General features: G+C 54.2%; 5 protein-coding genes across 5 annotated transcripts; 3 read left to right on the forward strand and 2 right to left on the reverse strand.

The window, feature by feature from the left end:
• On the reverse strand, positions 1-3,771 carry ams1 (alpha-mannosidase). The gene is made up of 4 exons (XM_025648040.1): positions 3,475-3,771; positions 2,889-3,397; positions 819-2,811; positions 1-760 (listed from the first exon to the last, which is right to left on the reverse strand). Exons 1-4 carry the CDS (start codon positions 3,606-3,608, stop codon positions 139-141), a joined length of 3,258 nt encoding a protein of 1,085 aa, XP_025500330.1. The 5' UTR covers positions 3,609-3,771; the 3' UTR covers positions 1-138.
• A 1,287-nt stretch (positions 3,772-5,058) lies between these two features.
• BO66DRAFT_381418 (Fe-S cluster assembly protein dre2) lies at positions 5,059-6,473 on the forward strand. The gene is made up of 2 exons (XM_025645953.1): positions 5,059-5,860; positions 5,934-6,473. The coding sequence occupies exons 1-2, from the start codon at positions 5,158-5,160 to the stop codon at positions 6,239-6,241; spliced, it is 1,011 nt and encodes a 336-aa protein (XP_025500331.1). The 5' UTR covers positions 5,059-5,157; the 3' UTR covers positions 6,242-6,473.
• A 1,270-nt stretch (positions 6,474-7,743) lies between these two features.
• BO66DRAFT_381421 (aldo/keto reductase family protein) lies at positions 7,744-9,114 on the forward strand. The gene is made up of 3 exons (XM_025645954.1): positions 7,744-7,999; positions 8,071-8,476; positions 8,548-9,114. The coding sequence occupies exons 1-3, from the start codon at positions 7,873-7,875 to the stop codon at positions 9,002-9,004; spliced, it is 990 nt and encodes a 329-aa protein (XP_025500332.1). The 5' UTR covers positions 7,744-7,872; the 3' UTR covers positions 9,005-9,114.
• Positions 9,115-9,789: 675 nt separating this feature from the next.
• On the forward strand, positions 9,790-11,842 carry BO66DRAFT_394648 (PWI domain-containing protein). Its single transcript, XM_025648041.1, has 4 exons — positions 9,790-9,957; positions 10,069-10,159; positions 10,267-10,431; positions 10,491-11,842. Exons 1-4 carry the CDS (start codon positions 9,854-9,856, stop codon positions 11,643-11,645), a joined length of 1,515 nt encoding a protein of 504 aa, XP_025500333.1. The 5' UTR covers positions 9,790-9,853; the 3' UTR covers positions 11,646-11,842.
• Positions 11,843-17,009: 5,167 nt separating this feature from the next.
• On the reverse strand, positions 17,010-18,359 carry BO66DRAFT_301573 (putative cell wall protein; the record flags this gene model as incomplete). The annotated part of the gene is made up of 1 exon (XM_025643215.1): positions 17,010-18,359. A coding segment is annotated over one exon (1,350 nt), but the record flags the coding sequence as incomplete, so codon positions are not given.
• Positions 18,360-18,754: the final 395 nt, after the last annotated feature.

Raw genomic sequence — 18,754 nt, forward strand, 5'->3', positions numbered from 1 at the left:
TCATGATTTGACTATCTATCAGGAGCAATATCTTGGATCAAAAAACAAGAAACAATATGTTTTCCATTGTGTGGCGGTCTGGTACAATTGACACCACAATGTGGCTGACACTAATGAACAAAACACGACGCACAAAAACTACAGCTGCAGACGGTACGTCGCTACCTCGAAGGCTCTCAGCTCGATATCAATATCTGTGATTCCCTCGGCACGTTGTACCAGCGCAAGAGGCGTCTCGTCATCCTCAAGCACATTGCACTTCCAGGCCTTGCCGATGGGGAGCTTGGTGTGGATGGTGCCGCGGCTCTTGCCTCCGAGCGACTCGTAGATACGGAGGATGACACTCTTGCCGGAGCGCCGAGGCAGATTGTCTCGGGACACGTCCTCGTCGTCTTCGCCACGCTTGATCACGTCGATGACGAGAGACGAATTTCCGGAGAGCGCAACCGATTTGAACGCGTCGCCGGCTTCGAGGCCGCTTGCCGCCTCGAGGACAAGAGGGTGGTTGAAGCTGTACCCGGCTCGGATTGTGCGCGCATCCAGTGGTCCTGCGTGGGGGAGGATGGCATAGCGGATGTGATGCCGGCCCATATCTGCGTGGGCGTCTGGCGCCTTCGGGGCGCGCAGCAGCGAGAGACGCATCAGGTTGCCGGCAGTGGCGAAGCCATACTTGGAGTCGTTGAGGATTGACACTCCATAGCCGTACTCGGACAGATCGGCCCATTTGTGGCAGCATACTTCAAACTTGGCCATATCCCAGCTGAGTGAGAGGTTAGTGATAGATTTCGACTACTCTGTTGTAGATATAGTCAACTTACTTGGTATTGTAATGCGTCGGACGCCGAATGATTCCATATTGTGTTTCATACGACGCCTCCGTATTAGTGATGTCCACAGGAAACTCGACCTTGAGGAATCTCATGGTCTCGCGCCATTCGACCTCACTTTCGAATTCGACGTAGGAAGGCTGGTCTCCGTTCGCAGCAGTAAGACTGATGGTGGTCTTGATCCAGCTATTCTCGCTGATCTGAGTTTCACTAACGACACTGACACGGTAAGGATGCTTCTCGGAAATGGTCGTCTTTCCATAGTGCAGTTCCTTTCTGGAATCGAGATGGAAGACCTCCACATCCCAAGCCTGCCAGTAGAGAGGCTTATCGTCGAAAATCACCAGTTGCCCAGCCTTCTCGCCTTTAGGGATAATTTCACGATCCGCCTTACGGTCGTACAGAGACGTTATCACACCGTTTTGAATATCGACTCTGAGGTTTGCATTCTCCAGACGGAAGACACCAGGCTCAATTTCGGTGACTGTAACAGCAGGAACCGCCTTGGAAGGAGCAGGGGTTTGGCATCGAATGATGCCAGTTTCGCCACTGGCCAAGGTATATATGGGGCCGCTCGAAGCTACAAGTTCACAGGGAACTCTGACAATTTCGGAACGTGGCCAAGGTAGTGTGTTGAGTGCTATGATCTCCTTGCTAGTCTTCGTCTTGCCGATTCCCAGAGCCTCAAGCGCTTCCTTTCTGAGCTTCTGACCTGTTTCAAAGATTTGCTTATAGAGCTTGTTCGAGTCATCATAGCACATCTCGATGGAGCTTCCGGGAAGACAATCGTGGAACTGGCAGAGAAGAACACCCTCCCACATGTCATCAATGTCCTTCTTAGGATACTGATAACCTTTGTCGCCATGAAGAGATGCCAGAGTGGCAAGGTACTCGACCTCCCGGAGCAGGAATTCAGATTTGCGGTTGTTTCGCTTGTTGTTGGCTTGCGTAGTGTATGTGCCTCGATGGAGCTCAAAGTACAGTTCGCCATACCAAGTTGCGAATTTGGTGCCAGCTTCCGCCTTCTTTTCGAGTCGTGCAAAGAAGTCGTCGACGGATTCCCCCATCTTCACGCGAGGAAGCAAGCCCACTTTGTCACTCATTCCGCGGCAACGACGCAACTTCTCCAGATGTTCGAAGGTTGGGCCACCTCCACCATCACCCTTACCGAACACCAGGAGCGATGTATTGTCCTTGTCCAGCGATTTATGCTGAGTCACACTGCGCTTAACATCGCCAAAGTGGGCGCTCGCAGTGTAAGTCTCGGATGGAGGCATGTGACACATAACCTGACTTCCATCCAGCGCTACCCATTGAAAGGTAGTGTGGGGAAAGTTGTTGATGTTATTCCAGCTGAGCTTCTGGGTGAAGAACCGGCTCATACCAGCTAGACGACAAAGCTGAGGAATCTGCGTAGAGTAGCCAAAGGTATCTGGCAGCCAAAAGGTGGTACAACGTTCTCCGAAGTGACTCTGGAAGAAGCGCTGTCCATAGAGAAACTGTCGCACCAATGACTCGCCGCTTGGCATGTTAGTGTCGTGCTCGACCCAACTGCCACCAATGGGCTGAAAATGACCCTTCTTGACCCATTGTTTCACGCGGTCAAACACCGAGGGATAGTACTCCTTCAGCCACTTGAATTGCTGTGCTTGGGAACAAGCAAAGCGATGCTCCGGATAGCGATCCATCAGATCACACTGGTTCGACCAAGAACGGGCCACCTTACGCTTTGTTTCCGCCCAAGGCCAGAGCCAGCAGGTGTCGATATGACAGTGACCAATTGCATAGACGATCGGGTCCGTGTCGGTGTCATACACCTGCGAAGAGTCGACTTTGTCTCCGATATACTTCCTCGCGATCTTGCGGCCCTCTTTGATGGACTCTTGACTCCCATTGCCCGCAATGAAAGCATCAATTATAGCGTTAGTCACCATGTTGGCCTCATGCTTTTCCCAAGAATCTCCTGGGAACTCCCTTGCAGCATCTAAGCACAATCCCAAATTAGTGTGAGGCAAGACAAAAGGCAGTATCGGACAAAAAGCTTAGGGGCTTGCAGCATACCTCCGATGATCCAGAAATCATAAAACAACGCCCGTGCTTCAAGGTTCACCGCGGTGATCTGAGCTTTACTCAAGGTGAAATATTTGTCGGGAGAGGGAGGCTGAATGGAATCTCCACCGGGAGCGTTACCAAACATGCCATTGCAGGCCATTTCGATGTAAAAGACATGTTCCTTTCCGTCGCGCCAGGCGTCGGGAATGATCCACTCGATGCGCTCATTTCCACCGGTGAGACCTTGCAAGGGCCGGCCATCTTCCGACCAGATCAAGCCTTCGTTGTTGGCATCCCAGTGGAACTCCAGGCGTTCTTTGTCGCGCATGTCCTTGGGAACAGTCAAGCGGATGTGAAACCAATGGGTCGACCAGCTTGGACCGAATGAGGCCCCAATGTGGGTGGGCTTGAATTCATGGGAGGTGGCTTCCTTGAAGGGTGGACGCTGCAGGTCGGGGACGGAGTATACGGAAAGCTTGACATGGTCTTCGTCGGAGTTGACAGCCTCGTAGAATTTGCTGAATTGTGATGTCAACAAAGGAACTGCTGTGACTGCTGTGACAAAAATTGTAGAGGATCTTGAGATTGAACTCACGAGAGAAGGTTCTGGCCCTCGTATTGACCGGTGGCGGTGAACTGCTTGAGACGGTCGGTGTAGATGGATTGAATGCGCTGGCCGACGGGGCCTTGGGGGGTCCGGGGAAGGGCGCTGGGACCTTGTCGGGGCATGTCTCCACCCATCGCCGCGGGTCTAGATTGGGGGGTGGGTGTGAGTGGAAGGATGGAAGAGCTCAATGATGGAGATACCGTCCCAACGAAACAGAAGGGACGAGTGTGTAGATGGTTAATTGATTGGCAATAATTGGAAATGAAGAAGATGGAGAAAGCAAAGAGATGGAAGGTTTGTTTAAAGAGGAGACGAGCAGCAGGAGGCGGAGGTGGTCCGGGGTGGGAGGAGTTGCCAGGAACGGCCAGGCACCCTGCCGGTGACATATCCGAGTCAGCTGAGCCCTCGCAGTGCTGCATCCTACTGACTACTTACTACTACTGACAATCCGGGGTATCACAACTCTATTGACCGGATGGGTAATTGGCCAGATCATGAATATGTCCATCGACTATACCTGTTTGTTATGTCTTGCCTACAATGGAACTAAGATCAATTGACCATCCTCTCTAACCAGGCTGAGAGACACATTTACCCATGAGCTCAGCATACAACACAATCAGTTCCAGTGGCTATAGTGAGTGGTGGGTAAGTAATTCCTACACCTTGTCAGAGAACTTGATCACAGTCTTTGTCTGCAAGGCAAGGCAGAAACAGGCCGATAGTGCTTGGCATCTACACTGTACTATACACTATATCGGTTTTGGTAGCCGCTTTCGGGTTCTGGATTGCGGAGAGCGCCTCCCTATGGAATGCTTCCTCAGATGATTGTACTGTACTTTCCTGTAAATAGTATAGCAAAAACTGAGACATGATCTGTTCCTCCCTTGATATTCTCAGATATCTCAACATGGGACTCTAAGCATTTTCCATCACATCAGTAGCAACCTCCAAGTGAGACAATTGAGTTGCTCGGTTATCAGTGACATCATTAGAACAAGCGGGGAAACACGAGGATGAACCTTGAAGGACCATAGGGAATCTCGCATTAGTGATGATAATCCGGCTCAGATGCCTTCACGACAATAACCATGCCAAGTAAGAGAAGTGAGCTATATTTAGGAGATCAGTGTGAACAGTAGAAACAATATCAGAACAGCCCCTCGAGGTTGGAAGAACCATCGATAGAAGATAAGATGTTCTCAGAACTGCGGGGCAGAGAGGCAAGGCGATTAGGAATGCAACAGCACTACCCGTGACAGAGACGACCAACCTAAAGAACTGAGGATACACACTAACCTATCGATCCTCTCTAATTGACACTTGTTCTATAAGCTAGTGACTTCCAGTTATCATTAATGGCATGCCCAATCCTCTACTGTGTAAGTAATCTCCTCGGAGCCAAGTATCGATTTGTCATCTCGGCTGAGTAATCCGATAACCCGCGACGACAATCTCTGCCACATCCTTCACCGACCAATCACGTCACAGTCAGATGACGGTTTTTGAGTCAGCCAAAAAACGAATTCCAGCGCCGATTACGCAGAGACGAACGCCCATTTAATCTGCCATCACAACCACCACTCATACAGATATTCAGGCACTAGTTTTATTTCCTCGCAGTCACTCCTTCATATTCAGAACACGAGCAATACAGGACGACCAGTCGCAATGGCTCCCTCGTTCGTGACCATCGACACCACTCCCGACTTCGACCTGGCTCCCCCACCTTCGGTCAAGTCCATCAACCCCTCCTCCTCGCAGCGTATCCTGCTCCTCGCACCGCCCTCCATCGCCACCCACGAAGAGAAGCTGCGCGACCTCTTCACCACCTATGACCGCGCCACCACCGACCTTCAGATGCTCGACCGCATAGCCGGTGGTTTTGCCTCCCTCCCCACCAACACATACGACCTCGTCCTCGTCCTCACCGACACCGATGGCACGCGACGCTCCGAGGCCCTGCAGCTTCTCAACCGGAATGTCTACGGCGCGCTGGTTCCCTCCATGAAGGCGGGGGCGAAATTCCAGACTCAGGATGATGTCTTCGGGGAGGCTGAGGAGCGGGAGGCGGTGTTGGCGGGGCTGGTCAAGACGGACAAGGGCTTCGAGAAGGCCGACCAAGGCAAGGTGTTCGCCATCCCCCTCCGCCGGAGCGGAAAGAAGGACGCCGCCAAGAAGACACCCATTGCTGCCGCTACAAATACACAGACCGCCCCCCTGCCTCCTCCCTCCGCCCCCGCCGCTCCTGTACAGTCTGCCCCGCCACTGGCAATGGGCATCATCAACGATGACGCCGACTACGGCGATGACGACGAACTGATCGACGAGGATGAACTGTTGTCGGAAGATGATCTGAAGAGACCCATTCCTCGTGAGTGCACTCCCCACCTTCACCGTCCGTGTTGCCAAAAGCATCTCGCTAATTAATACTCTCATTTCAACAGCCCCCGAGTGCCAGCCCAAGAAAGGCCGCAGAAGACGCGCCTGCAAGGACTGCACATGCGGCCTTGCCGCCCGCCTCGAGGCGGAAGAACAAGCGCAGCGGGAGAAAGCTGACAAGGCCCTGAACGTGATGAAGCTTCAGACTGACGATCTGAACGAGCTGGACTTCACCGTGCAGGGCAAGCCCGGCTCCTGCGGAAACTGCGCCCTGGGCGACGCCTTCCGGTGTGATGGGTGTCCCTTCATTGGTCTTCCGGCCTTCAAGCCCGGCCAGGAGGTCCAGATTATGAACAATGTTGTGCAATTGTAGCGTTGCTTTTGTTTTTTCCTTCGTGCTCTTCTTAGCGGAGTTGGTTCTGGGGCCGGTAACGGGGTATAGGGGTTTCAATTTGCCTTTTCATCTTTTTTTTTCGGGGACGGGACAAACAAAATAGATAGAATCTTTTGACGAACTTTTGGATGAAATGATGTCAGGAACTACTAATCATATCATTATTTTTTATTTTTTATCACCTAGGTTCCTTGAACATGAGAACGGGGTCACCAATCTTCCAGGTGTTGTTAATATACTGGGCTTCCTGTTATTTATCTGAATGGAGGTACCTGATCTATTATTACGTAGTAGTAAAGGGTCTGTTTACTTTGAATATTTGGGTGCTGGAATCATCATGCCAGCCAATAACCAGCTCTTTCCACTTCATTGACTTCTACCGCGTTGCGGTGGTCATGCAGTCTTCCAAATGTTGTAAACCCCGCGGTCCAAATGTGGCCCTTGAGTTCTGTCAGGAACTCTGCAAGTACCTTTCTTTCATAATCGTCGCCGTCGTTATTATTCAATCTGTTTCCTCGAGCAGAGCGCAGATTTATCCTCCCATTCAATCTATGCCTGCGTCACGCCAGGCTACCACCTCGAACCGAAATTCACAGCGGGCTTTCTCCATATCAACAACCACGCCTTAGAGCCAGGAACCTGTATCTTGATCTTGTGCTCTGAGCTGAAACCGCGCACTTTGTGAACAGGTCTTCTCTTCCATAGCCTATTTTACCACCTATCCCGTCCATGATCTTATAATGTTCCGTGGAGATCCAAGTCTTGCGAGTAGTTAGACATCATCGTCTACGCGCTGCCAACCGCATCGCATTGACGATAAAAGTGTTCTTTGCCCATCGTTCACCCGACCTCAAAACGAGGAAGCTCTGTTGGGTTACTCAGCGACGGCATGTGATATCCACAGTCGGATTCACCATAGAAGTACCAGATGGTTCATCAAGTAGTGTTTATATGTGATATTACCAAACATTCTTCGAGTGACACGATATGCTACTTCACATAACAGTCAACCAGGGCAAGTCGTCCAGCTTCCGGTCCCTCGACCGTCGTCAGGGCCATTCCGCTGCCTGAACTTGGTCCCATGCTCATTTCGACGGCCGGTTGATGGTCGGGGTCGATGACAGATAGGGTGCTCAGGTATACGTACTAGTAGTCACCATGCTTAACTTACTCTATTACCAACACGGCTGGCTCACCATGTCCGTGACCTTAAGCCCGTTTGCCAAGAGTGAAAAGGGAGCTTTCCAGACATAAGAATTCAGGATCAGTGATTCACTATACGAGATAACTCATTGGAAATACCCAACGGTGCCGAATCGTCCCATTCAAGCGAAGTTTGTCACGATGAGCGGGTCGGTGACCGAGCCCGGGGGCGGATTTAAGGCGTGGAGATTAACAAAGCCGATAAGATGCCGGACTAACGATCAAGAAAGCTTATCTTCGTAATTCTTTCGGATACTACGGAGCTACGGAGCTACCTACGGAGACCTCGATTCTGTATAAATACTTCATCTGCTCGTCAGCCTTGGTCTCAATCAACATCGATCAGTTCTCAATATCACCAGATACTCTAAATCTTCACCTCATACTCACCTTACACAATCTGCAACATGCCCCAACTCAACGGCAAGGAAGTGGGCCCGATCGGCTTCGGCCTCATGGGCTTGACTTGGCGCGACAAGCCATGCTCCCAGGAGCAGGCCTTTGAGACCATGCGCACCGCTCTGAAGAATGGATGTATGTGACCCTAAGGGCCTGTTCGTTGGCTCGAACATCTCCCTGGCAATGTACTTACCTCATGATGCAAGGCAACTTCTGGAACGGTGGCGAGTTCTACGGACCCGTCGAATACAACAGCCTGGTCCTCTTGGAGCAGTACTTCGAGAAGTACCCCGAAGACGCCGACAAGGTCGTCCTCAGCATCAAGGGTGGCATGAACCTGAAGACGTTCAAAGCCGACGGCAGCCCCGAGGGTACTCGCCGCACCCTCGACGACTGCGCGGCCCAGCTCAAGGGCCGCAAGACGATCGACCTGTTCGAGTTCGCCCGGCGCGACCAGACCGTGCCCATCGAGACCACCTTTGGCGTCATGAACAAGGAATACATCGAGACCGGGAAGCTCGGCGGCATCTCGCTGTCCGAGGTCCGCGCCGAGACGATTCACGAGGCCGTCAAGCATGGGAAGGTGGAGGCGGTGGAGGTCGAGCTTTCGCTGTAGGTGTTGCTTCCCTGTTACACCACCATGGTTCTCATACTCTTTCCCCTCTAACCGCCTACCAAAACAGATTCTCCACGGAACCCCTGGAGAACGGCGTGGCCGCGGCCTGCGCGCAATACGGCATCCCGATCGTCGCCTACTCGCCGATCGGCCGGGGCATGCTGACGGGCCAGTTCAAGAAGTTTGACGATCTCCCCGCGGACTCGATGCTGCGCCACTACCCGCGCTTCCAGCCGGGCAACTTCGAGATCAACCTGCAGCTGGTGCACCAGGTGGAGGCGATGGCGCACAAGAAGGGCTGCACGCCGGCGCAGCTCGCCATCAACTGGACGCGGGCGCTGTCGCGACGCCCCGGCATGCCCACGATCATCCCCATCCCCGGCGCGACGACGGCGGAGCGCGTCGAGGAGAACAGCAAGCTCGTGGACATCACGGACGAGGAGATGGCGGAACTGGATGCCACCTTGGCCAAGTTTACGACGGCGGGCGATCGCTACCCTGCCCATGTTCCTACGAACACTTAGAGATGTTTGGTGCAAGAGGGGATTTGGGAAGGTGTTATCTATGATGAGACTGTGCTTGTACAGACAGTATTCCGGGGAAGTGGGTTTAGCGCAAGGTCGATGGTTGATTTAGTCGAGGTGTGAAGATAGTATCAATAAGATAATTTGACTTTCAGAGAATTAGCTAGCTAGAGATCAAGTATACCAAAGACACAGTAGACTCATTCTTACAAGGGAAGTAGTAGTAGTAATAGATCTGATAATATAGTGCGCAACTTTCGGCCTTTCGCAGGTTGACGCACTCCGTCCTTTGAAAAACAAGTATACCCCTTGGAACCATACTTCACATGCTGTGTCATCTTGATACATAGAGGCAAAGAAGTCGTACCCACCCTGATATACCCGATCTCGGACGTCTTGTCGCCAAAGCGGAGGTGCATACCAGTCCCGCAGGGAAAACCTCCAAAACCTGCGAGGAACTCCTGATATACTAGATATAGAGAGCTCTGGGGGAGGTATCGATTAGAACTATGCCACAGTATACCCCTATCTCCCAAGTGCATTGCCCATAACTCTTGAAAGAGAAATCGCATCACTAGACAGCAAGATAGCTTTGAATACCTCATCCAGCACAAATCCACGGAATACCAGTCACACTACCCAAAGAGGCAAGATTGAAGCTACACGGTAGCCAAAGTAAAGCCGGTCCGACAAGGCTCCGGAATACAGCCAGCCACACAGACCAACCCCGCAATCTCGATCGTCACTCACGACCGTTTCGCTCCCTCCGTTCCAAATGTCTCAGCCCTCTCCAGACTTTCTAGATTCCCGCTCTTCATTGCTTTTCAGGGTCACATCGTTCGCGAAAAGATGGCGACAAGCGTGGACGCCAAGCTGCTGAGGCAGACCAAATTCCCGCCGGAATTCAGCCGCAAGGTGGACATGAAGAAAGTGAATATCGAAGTCATGAAGAAGTACGTCGTCGTGAACCCACCCTTCCCTCTCCGGAAGATCTTTATCGGGCAGAAAGCACATTTACCGAAGGGACAATAATGCTTACTGACTATTCTTTTTTGTGCTGGTAGGTGGATCGCCGGCAAGATTTCCGAAATCTTGGGCAACGAAGATGATGTTGTCATCGAGCTCTGCTTCAACTTGTTGGAAGGTTCCCGGTTTGTATGTCGGTCCTTGTTCTACACCCCCTCCGCTCTGCGGCGAACGCAGTGCGCATTTTCCTGGGAGTCATGTCGCTAATAAGAGCTTTGTTTTACGATAATCAATAGCCCGATGTCAAGTCCCTTCAGATTCAGCTCACGGGCTTCTTGGACAAGGATACCGCCAAGTTTTGCAAGGAGCTCTGGTCGCTATGTCTGAGCGCTCAGGAAAATCCCCAGGGTGTTCCCAAGGAGCTATTGGAGGCCAAGAAGCTGGAACTTATACAAGAGAAGGTGCGATAACTCGGACGGTGCCTGATGTGACTGCCAACTTACCTCTTCGCCCTTTCCAGATCGAAGCCGAGAAGGCCGCCGAGGAAGCCCGCAAACAGAAGGAGCAAGAACGTACAAGGGAGAGAGAACTGGAGGACATCAGACGCAGAGAGCGCTCTGAGCGTGGGCGAGGAGGAGGGGGGCCAGGGGGCGCAAGAAGAGGTGGTGGCCGTGGTGGTTGGGACTTCGACAGACGGCCGCGGTCCCCTCCCCGGCGTCGTAGCAGGGAGCGTTTCCGCGAGCCACCTGGACGGCGGGAGTTTGACTCGTACGTTCCCTCCGGACCTCGCAGAGGCCGTCGGCCTTCCTACTCCCCCAGCCGCTCACGTTCTCGATCCATCTCTTCATCGCGGTCACCACCGCCGCCGCGCCGCCAGCAGCGGTACTCGAGTAGAGACCGGAACCGGCGACGTCGCTCCATCAGCAAATCCGTCTCGCCGGACCGCGGAGACCGCAGCCGACGGCCCCGAAGACGCAGCCCTGATTACGGTGATCGCGCAAGATCCCATTCCCGCAGTCATTCATCCTCCCGCTCACGTACTCCCAGAAGAGACCGCGACCGCAGAAGACGGAGATCCGTCTCTTCCCGCAGTGTATCGCGCTCGCGCTCGCGCTCGCGCGGCGTGAGAGACAAAGGCAGACGACGGGATTCGTCGGGGTCCCGCTCGCGTTCCAGGTCGCCCGGGTCGAATGCCAGCGGCGCCCGACGACGGAGGAGATCTTCGCCTTATTCTTCACGAGTTGATAAGAGAGAACTTACCGCTGATATTGCCAAGGCCCGCAAACCCCGTGATGACCGCCGCTTGAGCCGCAGTAGAAGTCGCGATGACCACCGCAGACGCCGACACTCCTCGCGGGGGTACAACCGCGATCGCAGCCGCAGCCGCAGCCGCAGCCGAGGCCGGTCCCGCAGCGCCAGTCAGGATTCGCGCAGTCGCAGCCGGAGCCATAGTCGGGGAGGCCACGCAAGGGATCGCAAGAGACGTCGTTCTATCGAGAGATATGCCCCCGCCGGCCGGAAACGGCGCGATACGTCTTCCGTGTCCGCTCCTGGTGACAAACGACAGAGGATGGCTGATGATAATGAAGCGACAAGCCGACCTGAACCGCCAGCCGAGAGACCGAGCGGCAGCAGCGATCAGGAGATGAAGGAAGCCGACGAGGTGGGTGAATAAATTTTTTCGAGGAGAAAAATCTACCACCACCAAAAAGCTATCCATATGGCCCTATCTCATGATGTCCGTTAAATATTCTAAACGCCCCTCCTGATTCTGTTGGTCACCCCGGAACGAAGCTAACATGACGATTGTATCTGTCTAGCCTGCTCCCTCCAGATCTACCCACGCCCGCATATCCAACTCGGAATTACGCGAAAGGATCCTTCGCGAACAGCTAGTCGCCAAGCGCCGTACCGCCTCGAGCGACAAGGTAGGTAGGCTTAGCCATTCGAAACCATCCGGATAGAGAGAGACCTCAAGAACATCCCGCGGAGGCATGGCATGGCAGCACATGAAAATGAATGGACATTACGAAATTTCGGTAGTTCTAATGCGAGAGAGAATGTCAAAAAGAGAACCATTAGCTGACCGTTTCACTTACTTTTTTTTTCCGACTATTTGTTTTTTTCTGGTAATAACCCCGAGTAGATGCTTCTCTTTTTCTAGCCGGCCAAATAGTCGGTTATAGTGCCAAAAGAAAACAAAGAAAAGGAAAAGAAAATACACCATATTCCAGCCGTCGGGCCTTTAATGCAATTCCAGAACCACGTTTCCCAGCTCAATAGTCTGTCTTTAACCTCCCACCCTACCGCTGAATAGATTAATATCTTAGAGTTCGGAGCCAGCCTTAAGACAAGCTGCCCGTTTTTGAGATCTACAGCCGCCCACCGACCACGAGATCAGGAGGGGGGAAGGTTCCTTCCTCCATATTTCCATCAACTCTTTTCGGATGAGCAGTGATATATCCGTGCCCTCAATCAAGTGCAAGCTCAGACCGAAATGACTCCCCCCAAAAAAGGGGGATGGTGCTACCACGCCGTCGGTACGAGTTCTCCGCGGTTCCCCTTTTTCTGTCTGGCTAGGCTAGCAGGCTACACCGCACGCGCGCCGTTATGCTACGCTCAATAATGAGCACGGACTTGAGTAGTGGTGGTAGGTTGTTGACTTCCTGTCGGATCCGAAGGGGTTGGTTGGACTTCGGAGGAATTGGGGTCGAGACTAGGTTCTAGAAGGGGTGTCGGTCTGGTGGAGTATAGCTAAGGCAATAGTCGATAACTTGGACTTACGTGGTGACTTCGCTTTGTTGTAGTGTCTATTCTGCTGGAGCAGGGCAATGAATGGGTGGATGCAGCAGCAGCAGCAGGCAGCGGCCGGGTGGGAACGAGGGTAAACAAGCATTCCCCCCCCCTCCCCCCAACTCACTGCACATTTGCATCGAATTTTTGTCTGGACTTCTCCTTGTGATCACTATGTGGACACTCAGTACTTATTCATAACATGAAGGTCGGAAGTATCCCTGCTCTTTTGTCCTGATTAGTCTTCTATGGGATGGGATGGGATGGGTACAGTGCAAGCATGCACAAGTTGACTAACTTAGCTTCTACAAAAGTACCTCACTGAATTCACAAGTCCTGTATGTACCTAGAACGACTCTCGACACAATCAAAATTAATAACCTTATTGACATTGAGTTATTAAGTTGATATTAAAACTCCCGGGGGCTCCGAAATTCATGTCCGTCTCATGTGAAGCTGCATGCGTAGTTTGTGGTAAGTTAGTGCCATATTTCTAGTCTAGGGCACAGGTAGAGGTACAGGGATAGGGACAGGGTTGGGAGAATCCCTGTCAGCAAATCGATTTACTCCCATTCTTTATTATGAGAAGAGGTTACGGTTACGTACTGGGCTAGTCACTGTGCATACTCATACTAGAGAGAACTACAAGTAAGACATGCATGCACGGCTTCGCACTAGACCAGGGGATGGGATTGGATGCGTTCTTCTTCATCTTGTAATTTGATTTTTTCCTTTTTTTTTTTTTGGTAGAGGAAATTCTTTTTCTCACCACAAAAAAGAAAAGGTAGGAATCTAGACTATCTCTCGTGGTGGTTACTGGATCAGGTAAGGTAATGGGTACCGTCTGCCATAGATGTAGATGTACGGAGACTGTACTACATAATATAATGATGGTGCGATTGATCCCAGCAGTTACTGAGTATTGTATTGTACACTATCCAGACGAGCTTCCGCTGCTGCTGCTGCCGCCGCTCCTACTGCTTCTTCCGGCTTCGTACTGTTCCTCCTAGAGGTCTGGCTTGATTCTATTCCTGGAAACAACCGTGGGAGAAGAGGGCTGTGATGTGATGAGGACAAGAAAGAAAGACAGAGCCAGGCAGGAGAGGGGGATTGGGATCGGCCCGCTTTGCATTCGCTTAGTTGAATTGCAAGGCAGGCGGATGGGCACTCGAGGGTGCCTTGTTGCTTGGTGCTTGGTGCTTGGTGCTTGGTGCTTGGTGCTTGGTGCTTGGTGCTTGGTGCTTGGTGCTTGGTGCTTGGTGCTTAGTGGCTTGGGGACAACAGGCGGGAAAGGCAAACAGCAATCACAACCAAGAAATGCTGGTGGACGCTGATCGGGGCGGGATTGCTGTCGATCAGGCAACGTCAACACTGGGGCTGAAAGGGACAGCCTCGAAGCGAACTGGAAGGACGGAAGCATTGAGCGTCGATCCGTCTGACTGAAATAATTTGGGCTTTGCAGGTGATAAACGAGAGCCTTGTTGGGCAGTTGGAACTGCGTAGGTAGTAAGCGAGTGCTGATATGTTGGGATTACTAAGAAAATAGCATTAAATAACAGGCAGTAGTTGGGCATCTTGTCTAAATACTACTGCTACTACTCCAAAGTAAAACAAGTGAATCGAATCTTCCTCGATTATTCAAAACCTTAGCTATAATACACAGTCGGCAGATAGTACATGTTTTTTTGGTAGTCTCGCGGGAAACGAATGTACTCCATTGAAGGGGATTTGCAGCAATGAACATATCAACAATAAAGCAAATACATCGTTCCTCTGACCTCTTGCAGCTTTGTACAAAGATAGGAAGCAGACAGTTAAGACAATCTTCAGAAGAATTAGAATTAGAAATGAATTAGGTATATACAGGAGCTTTCTTCGCCATGCATGCCGTTGCTATCGTCTCATGTCGGGTATGTTGGTGCTGGCTTGCTTACTCGCAAGCAGCGACGCTCACAGTGGTGGTAACAGTGACAGTGACCACGTCAGAGCCGGAGCCGGAGCCGGAGCCTGCGACAGGGGCGGTGGTAATCTGAGGGGCGGAGCCTCCCTCAGCGGCGGTGCCGCTGGGGGCAGGAGAGCCCTCAGTCTGAGTAGCAACAGGGATGACGGTCTCAGTAACGAGGGTGTCGCAAGGAGTGGTGGTGGAGTCAGCGCTGGCGCCCTCAGGGACAGTGCTGGAAGTAGGGACAGCAGGAACGCTGGCAACACCAGAGGGGGCCTCACCACCAGCGGCGCCACCAGAAGGAGCGGCACCAGAGCCACCCACAGTCTGGGTACCGACAGGAACGACAGTCTCGCTAACGGAGGTTTCGCAAGGAGTGGCGGAGGCATCACCACCAGCACCGCCGGCAGCACCACCCGAGGGAGCGGCACCGGAAGGAGCAGCACCAGAGGGAGCAGCACCGCCAGCGGGAGCGGTGCCAGTGGGGACAGCACCAGTCTGAGCAGGAGCAGTTGGGACAGAGCCACCCTCAGTGTTGGTAGCAACAGGGATAACAGTCTCGCTGACAATAGTGTCACAAGGAGTAGTGGCAGAATCGGCGCTGGCACCGCTAGGAGAAGCACCGTTGGAGCCGCCGTTGGGAGAAGAGCCAGAGGAGCCGCTGGAGCTGCCGCTGGAGCCGGAGCCGTTGGAGCTGCCAGAAGAACCACTAGAGCCGGAGCCGCTGGAAGAACCGCTGGAGCTGCCGGAAGAACCGCTGGAGCTGCCGCTAGGAACACCACCGGTAGGAGAAGCACCGCTAGGGGAGCCGCCGTTGTTGCCAGCAGGGGCGCTAGGAGAAGAACCACCAGCAGTGTTGGTGGCAACGGGAACAACCGTCTCGCCAGTGAGAGTCTCGCAAGGGGTAGTAGCAGCACCGCTAGGAGAGCCGCCGTTGTTACCGGCAGGAGCGCTTGGGGAAGAACCGCCCTGGGTGTGGGTAGCAACGGGGACAACAGTCTCACCGGTAAGAGTCTCACAAGGGGTGGTCGCAGCACCAGCACCAGAGCCAGAGCCAGAGCCAGAGCCAGAGCCGTGACCGGAGCCAGAGCCAGAGCCGCCAATGGAACCAGAGCCGGAACCGTGGCCAGAGACAGAGCCAGAGCCGGAAGCAGAGCCAGAGCCGCCAACAGTGCCAGAGCCAGAGCCGCCGATAGAACCAGAGCCGGAGCCGGAGCCGTGGCCAGAGCCGCCGCCAATCACACCGCCGGTAGGAGAGGAGCCACCAGGAGTGACAGGGGTGCTAGAGGGAGTGGGACCCTTAGGAGAGCCAGAGCCGGTGATGTCGGTAGGGCTGACACCGCTGGGGCCAGTGCCGGAAGGAGAAGAGCCGCCGCTGATGCCAGAGCCAGAGCCAGAACCATGGCCAGAGATAGAGCCAGAGCCAGAACCAGAGCCGGAGCCGCCAATAGAGCCGGAGCCGGAGCCAGAGCCGTGGCCAGAGACAGAGCCGGAAGCAGAAGCAGAGCCAGAGCCACCGACGGTGCCAGAGCCGGAGCCGGAACCGTGGCCAGAGACGGAGCCAGAGCCCGAACCAGAGCCAGAGCCGTGGCCAGAGACCGAACCAGAGGCAGAAGCAGAGCCGGAGCCGCCAACAGAGCCAGAGCCAGAGCCGCCAATGGAACCAGAGCCGGAGCCGTGGCCAGAGACCGAGCCAGAAGCAGAAGCAGAGCCAGAGCCGCCAACAGTGCCAGAGCCAGAGCCACCGACGGTGCCAGAGCCAGAGCCACCGACGGTGCCAGAGCCGGAACCGCCAATGGAGCCAGAACCAGAGCCACCGACGGTGCCAGAGCCGGAACCGCCAATGGAACCAGTGCCGGAACCGTGGCCAGAGACGGAGCCAGAAGCAGAAGCAGAGCCAGAGCCGCCGATAGAACCAGAGCCGGAGCCGTGGCCAGAGACGGAGCCAGAAGCAGAAGCAGAGCCAGAGCCGCCAACGGTGCCGGAGCCGGAACCGTGGCCAGAGACGGAGCCAGAGGCAGAAGCAGAGCCAGAACCGCCGACAGTGCCCGAGCCAGAGCCACCGATGGAACCTGAGCCAGAGCCGTGACCAGAGACGGAGCCAGAGGCAGAAGCAGAGCCGGAGCCGCCAACGGTGCCAGAGCCGGAGCCATGGCCACCGGTGACATCGGTAGGGCTGACACCGCTAGGACCGGTGCCCGAAGGAGAAGGAGAGCCAGAGCCACCGACAGGAGAAGCGCCAGTGGGGGTGGCGGGAGCGGTGGAGGCAGCGACGGGGGCAGTAGATGGGCTGGAGATGAGCTTCGTGGTCGAACCGGAGCCGGGGGTGATGGTGGGGGCACCCGGAATGCTGCAGCCGGTGAGCCATTCGATGATGAGGAGGTTGAAGCTGCTGCTGATCTCGATGTCAACAGCACCACCAAGGACGGCGGCCAACTCGGCACGGGCCTCAACGGAAAGATAGACGATGCTCTCGCCGGAAAGGAGGAGCCAGAGGGTACCACGAAGGCTGGATCCGAGGGATGCCTCAATAGTGCCGGTAAGGAAGGCCTCGAGCTCAGTGATGAGGCTGGTGGAGATGTCAATGCTGACTTCAGTGACAGAGAAAGAGAGCCAGAGGTAGAGAGCGGCCTTGAGTTCGGCTCCCAGGCTGCAGCTGGAACCGGACAACCAGACGGCCAAGGCCGCACGGGCATCGGCGGAAACGGAGGTGGCGAGCTTGCCGGCAATACAGGCCTCGAGGACGGCCTGAACATCGGCCTCAATGTCAGCAGAAACACTGGACTCAAGGAAGGCAGAGATGTAAGCTTGGGCAGTCGCGGTAAGAGCACCCTCGCCTTCAATCCAGGCGCTGATGGAAGCACCAACAGAGACGGCAGTAACACCGCCAGTGGGAATGGAACCGATGGCAACGACACCAGTCTCAATCTTGCCCTCCAACCAGGCCAGGATGGCAACCTTGAGCTCGGCACTCAGGGAGCAAGACGAGCCATTGAGCCAGACCTTCAAGGCGGCGGCGAGATCGGCGTGGAGATCAGCATGAACACCACCACCCGCGCAAAGAGAAAGACCAGCGCGGAGGTTGGCATCCAGCTCAAGACCGACGGAGCCGGAGATGAACGCGGACAGCGAAGACTGGAAGGAAGAGCTGAGAACCACGCCGGCCTCAAGGGTGGTGACATCAAAGATACCGTCAATGGTCACGTAAAGGTCACCGGCGGCAGCCGTCTTGGCGCAAGTAGGAACGAACAAGGACAGCCCGGCGCACACTTCGGTCGAGAGAGTTGCTGAAGCCTCACCCTCACACCAGGCGAGGAGCTCGGTCTTCAGAGAAGCCTCGAATCCAGCATGAGCGCGGATCCAGGCGGCCAATTCGGCACGGATGTCGGCATCAATCGCACCGGCCTTGCAACCCAAGGCACCTCCGTTGAGGGCAGCGGCAGCCCGGGCACTGATACCAGCAAGGACGGATGTTGAGCTTTTTCCACCGCCGAGGATATCTTCAACGATGGTCGTCAGGTCCTTGCCGAATTCGGACAGGATCTCAACGGCGAGACCAAGAGTGCGGGGGTCTAGATCCTTGGTGTCCTTGGTGGGAAGAGCGAGGACATAGTTCGCCAGACCGGCGAGGAGAAGAAGCTTGCTGGAACGCATGATGCCAACGAAGCGAAAGGGTATCAGGAAAAGGTCGATAAGGTAATAGCGAATGTCGATCACGAGTCAATCGGGATGGAACGATATAAAACAATAAGAAAGGAAAGAACTGATGAGTATGGCCGGCACTAGGGCAGCCTGGTCAGGTTAACGACAGACAGGTGTAAATGATAGACAGGGAAAAAAACAGAATGAAAGACAGAACCCCAAACGACAAGCGAAAGGAAGTGACTGACAAAGGGCTTGATGTCCGTTCAAACGAGGTGATCATCATCGAGGTATATATACCCCTGGGGACGGGGGACACTTTCCCGTGCCTGCTGGGCCGGGGGCCGATGGAAACCTGCACAAACCCCCAGTCTGGAACCAACGAATGGAGCAGTGCAGCTTGCTAG

This window comes from Aspergillus aculeatinus (genome assembly GCF_003184765.1).
Source record: "Aspergillus aculeatinus CBS 121060 unplaced genomic scaffold BO66scaffold_50, whole genome shotgun sequence".
Taxonomy (NCBI): Eukaryota; Fungi; Ascomycota; class Eurotiomycetes; order Eurotiales; family Aspergillaceae; genus Aspergillus; species Aspergillus aculeatinus.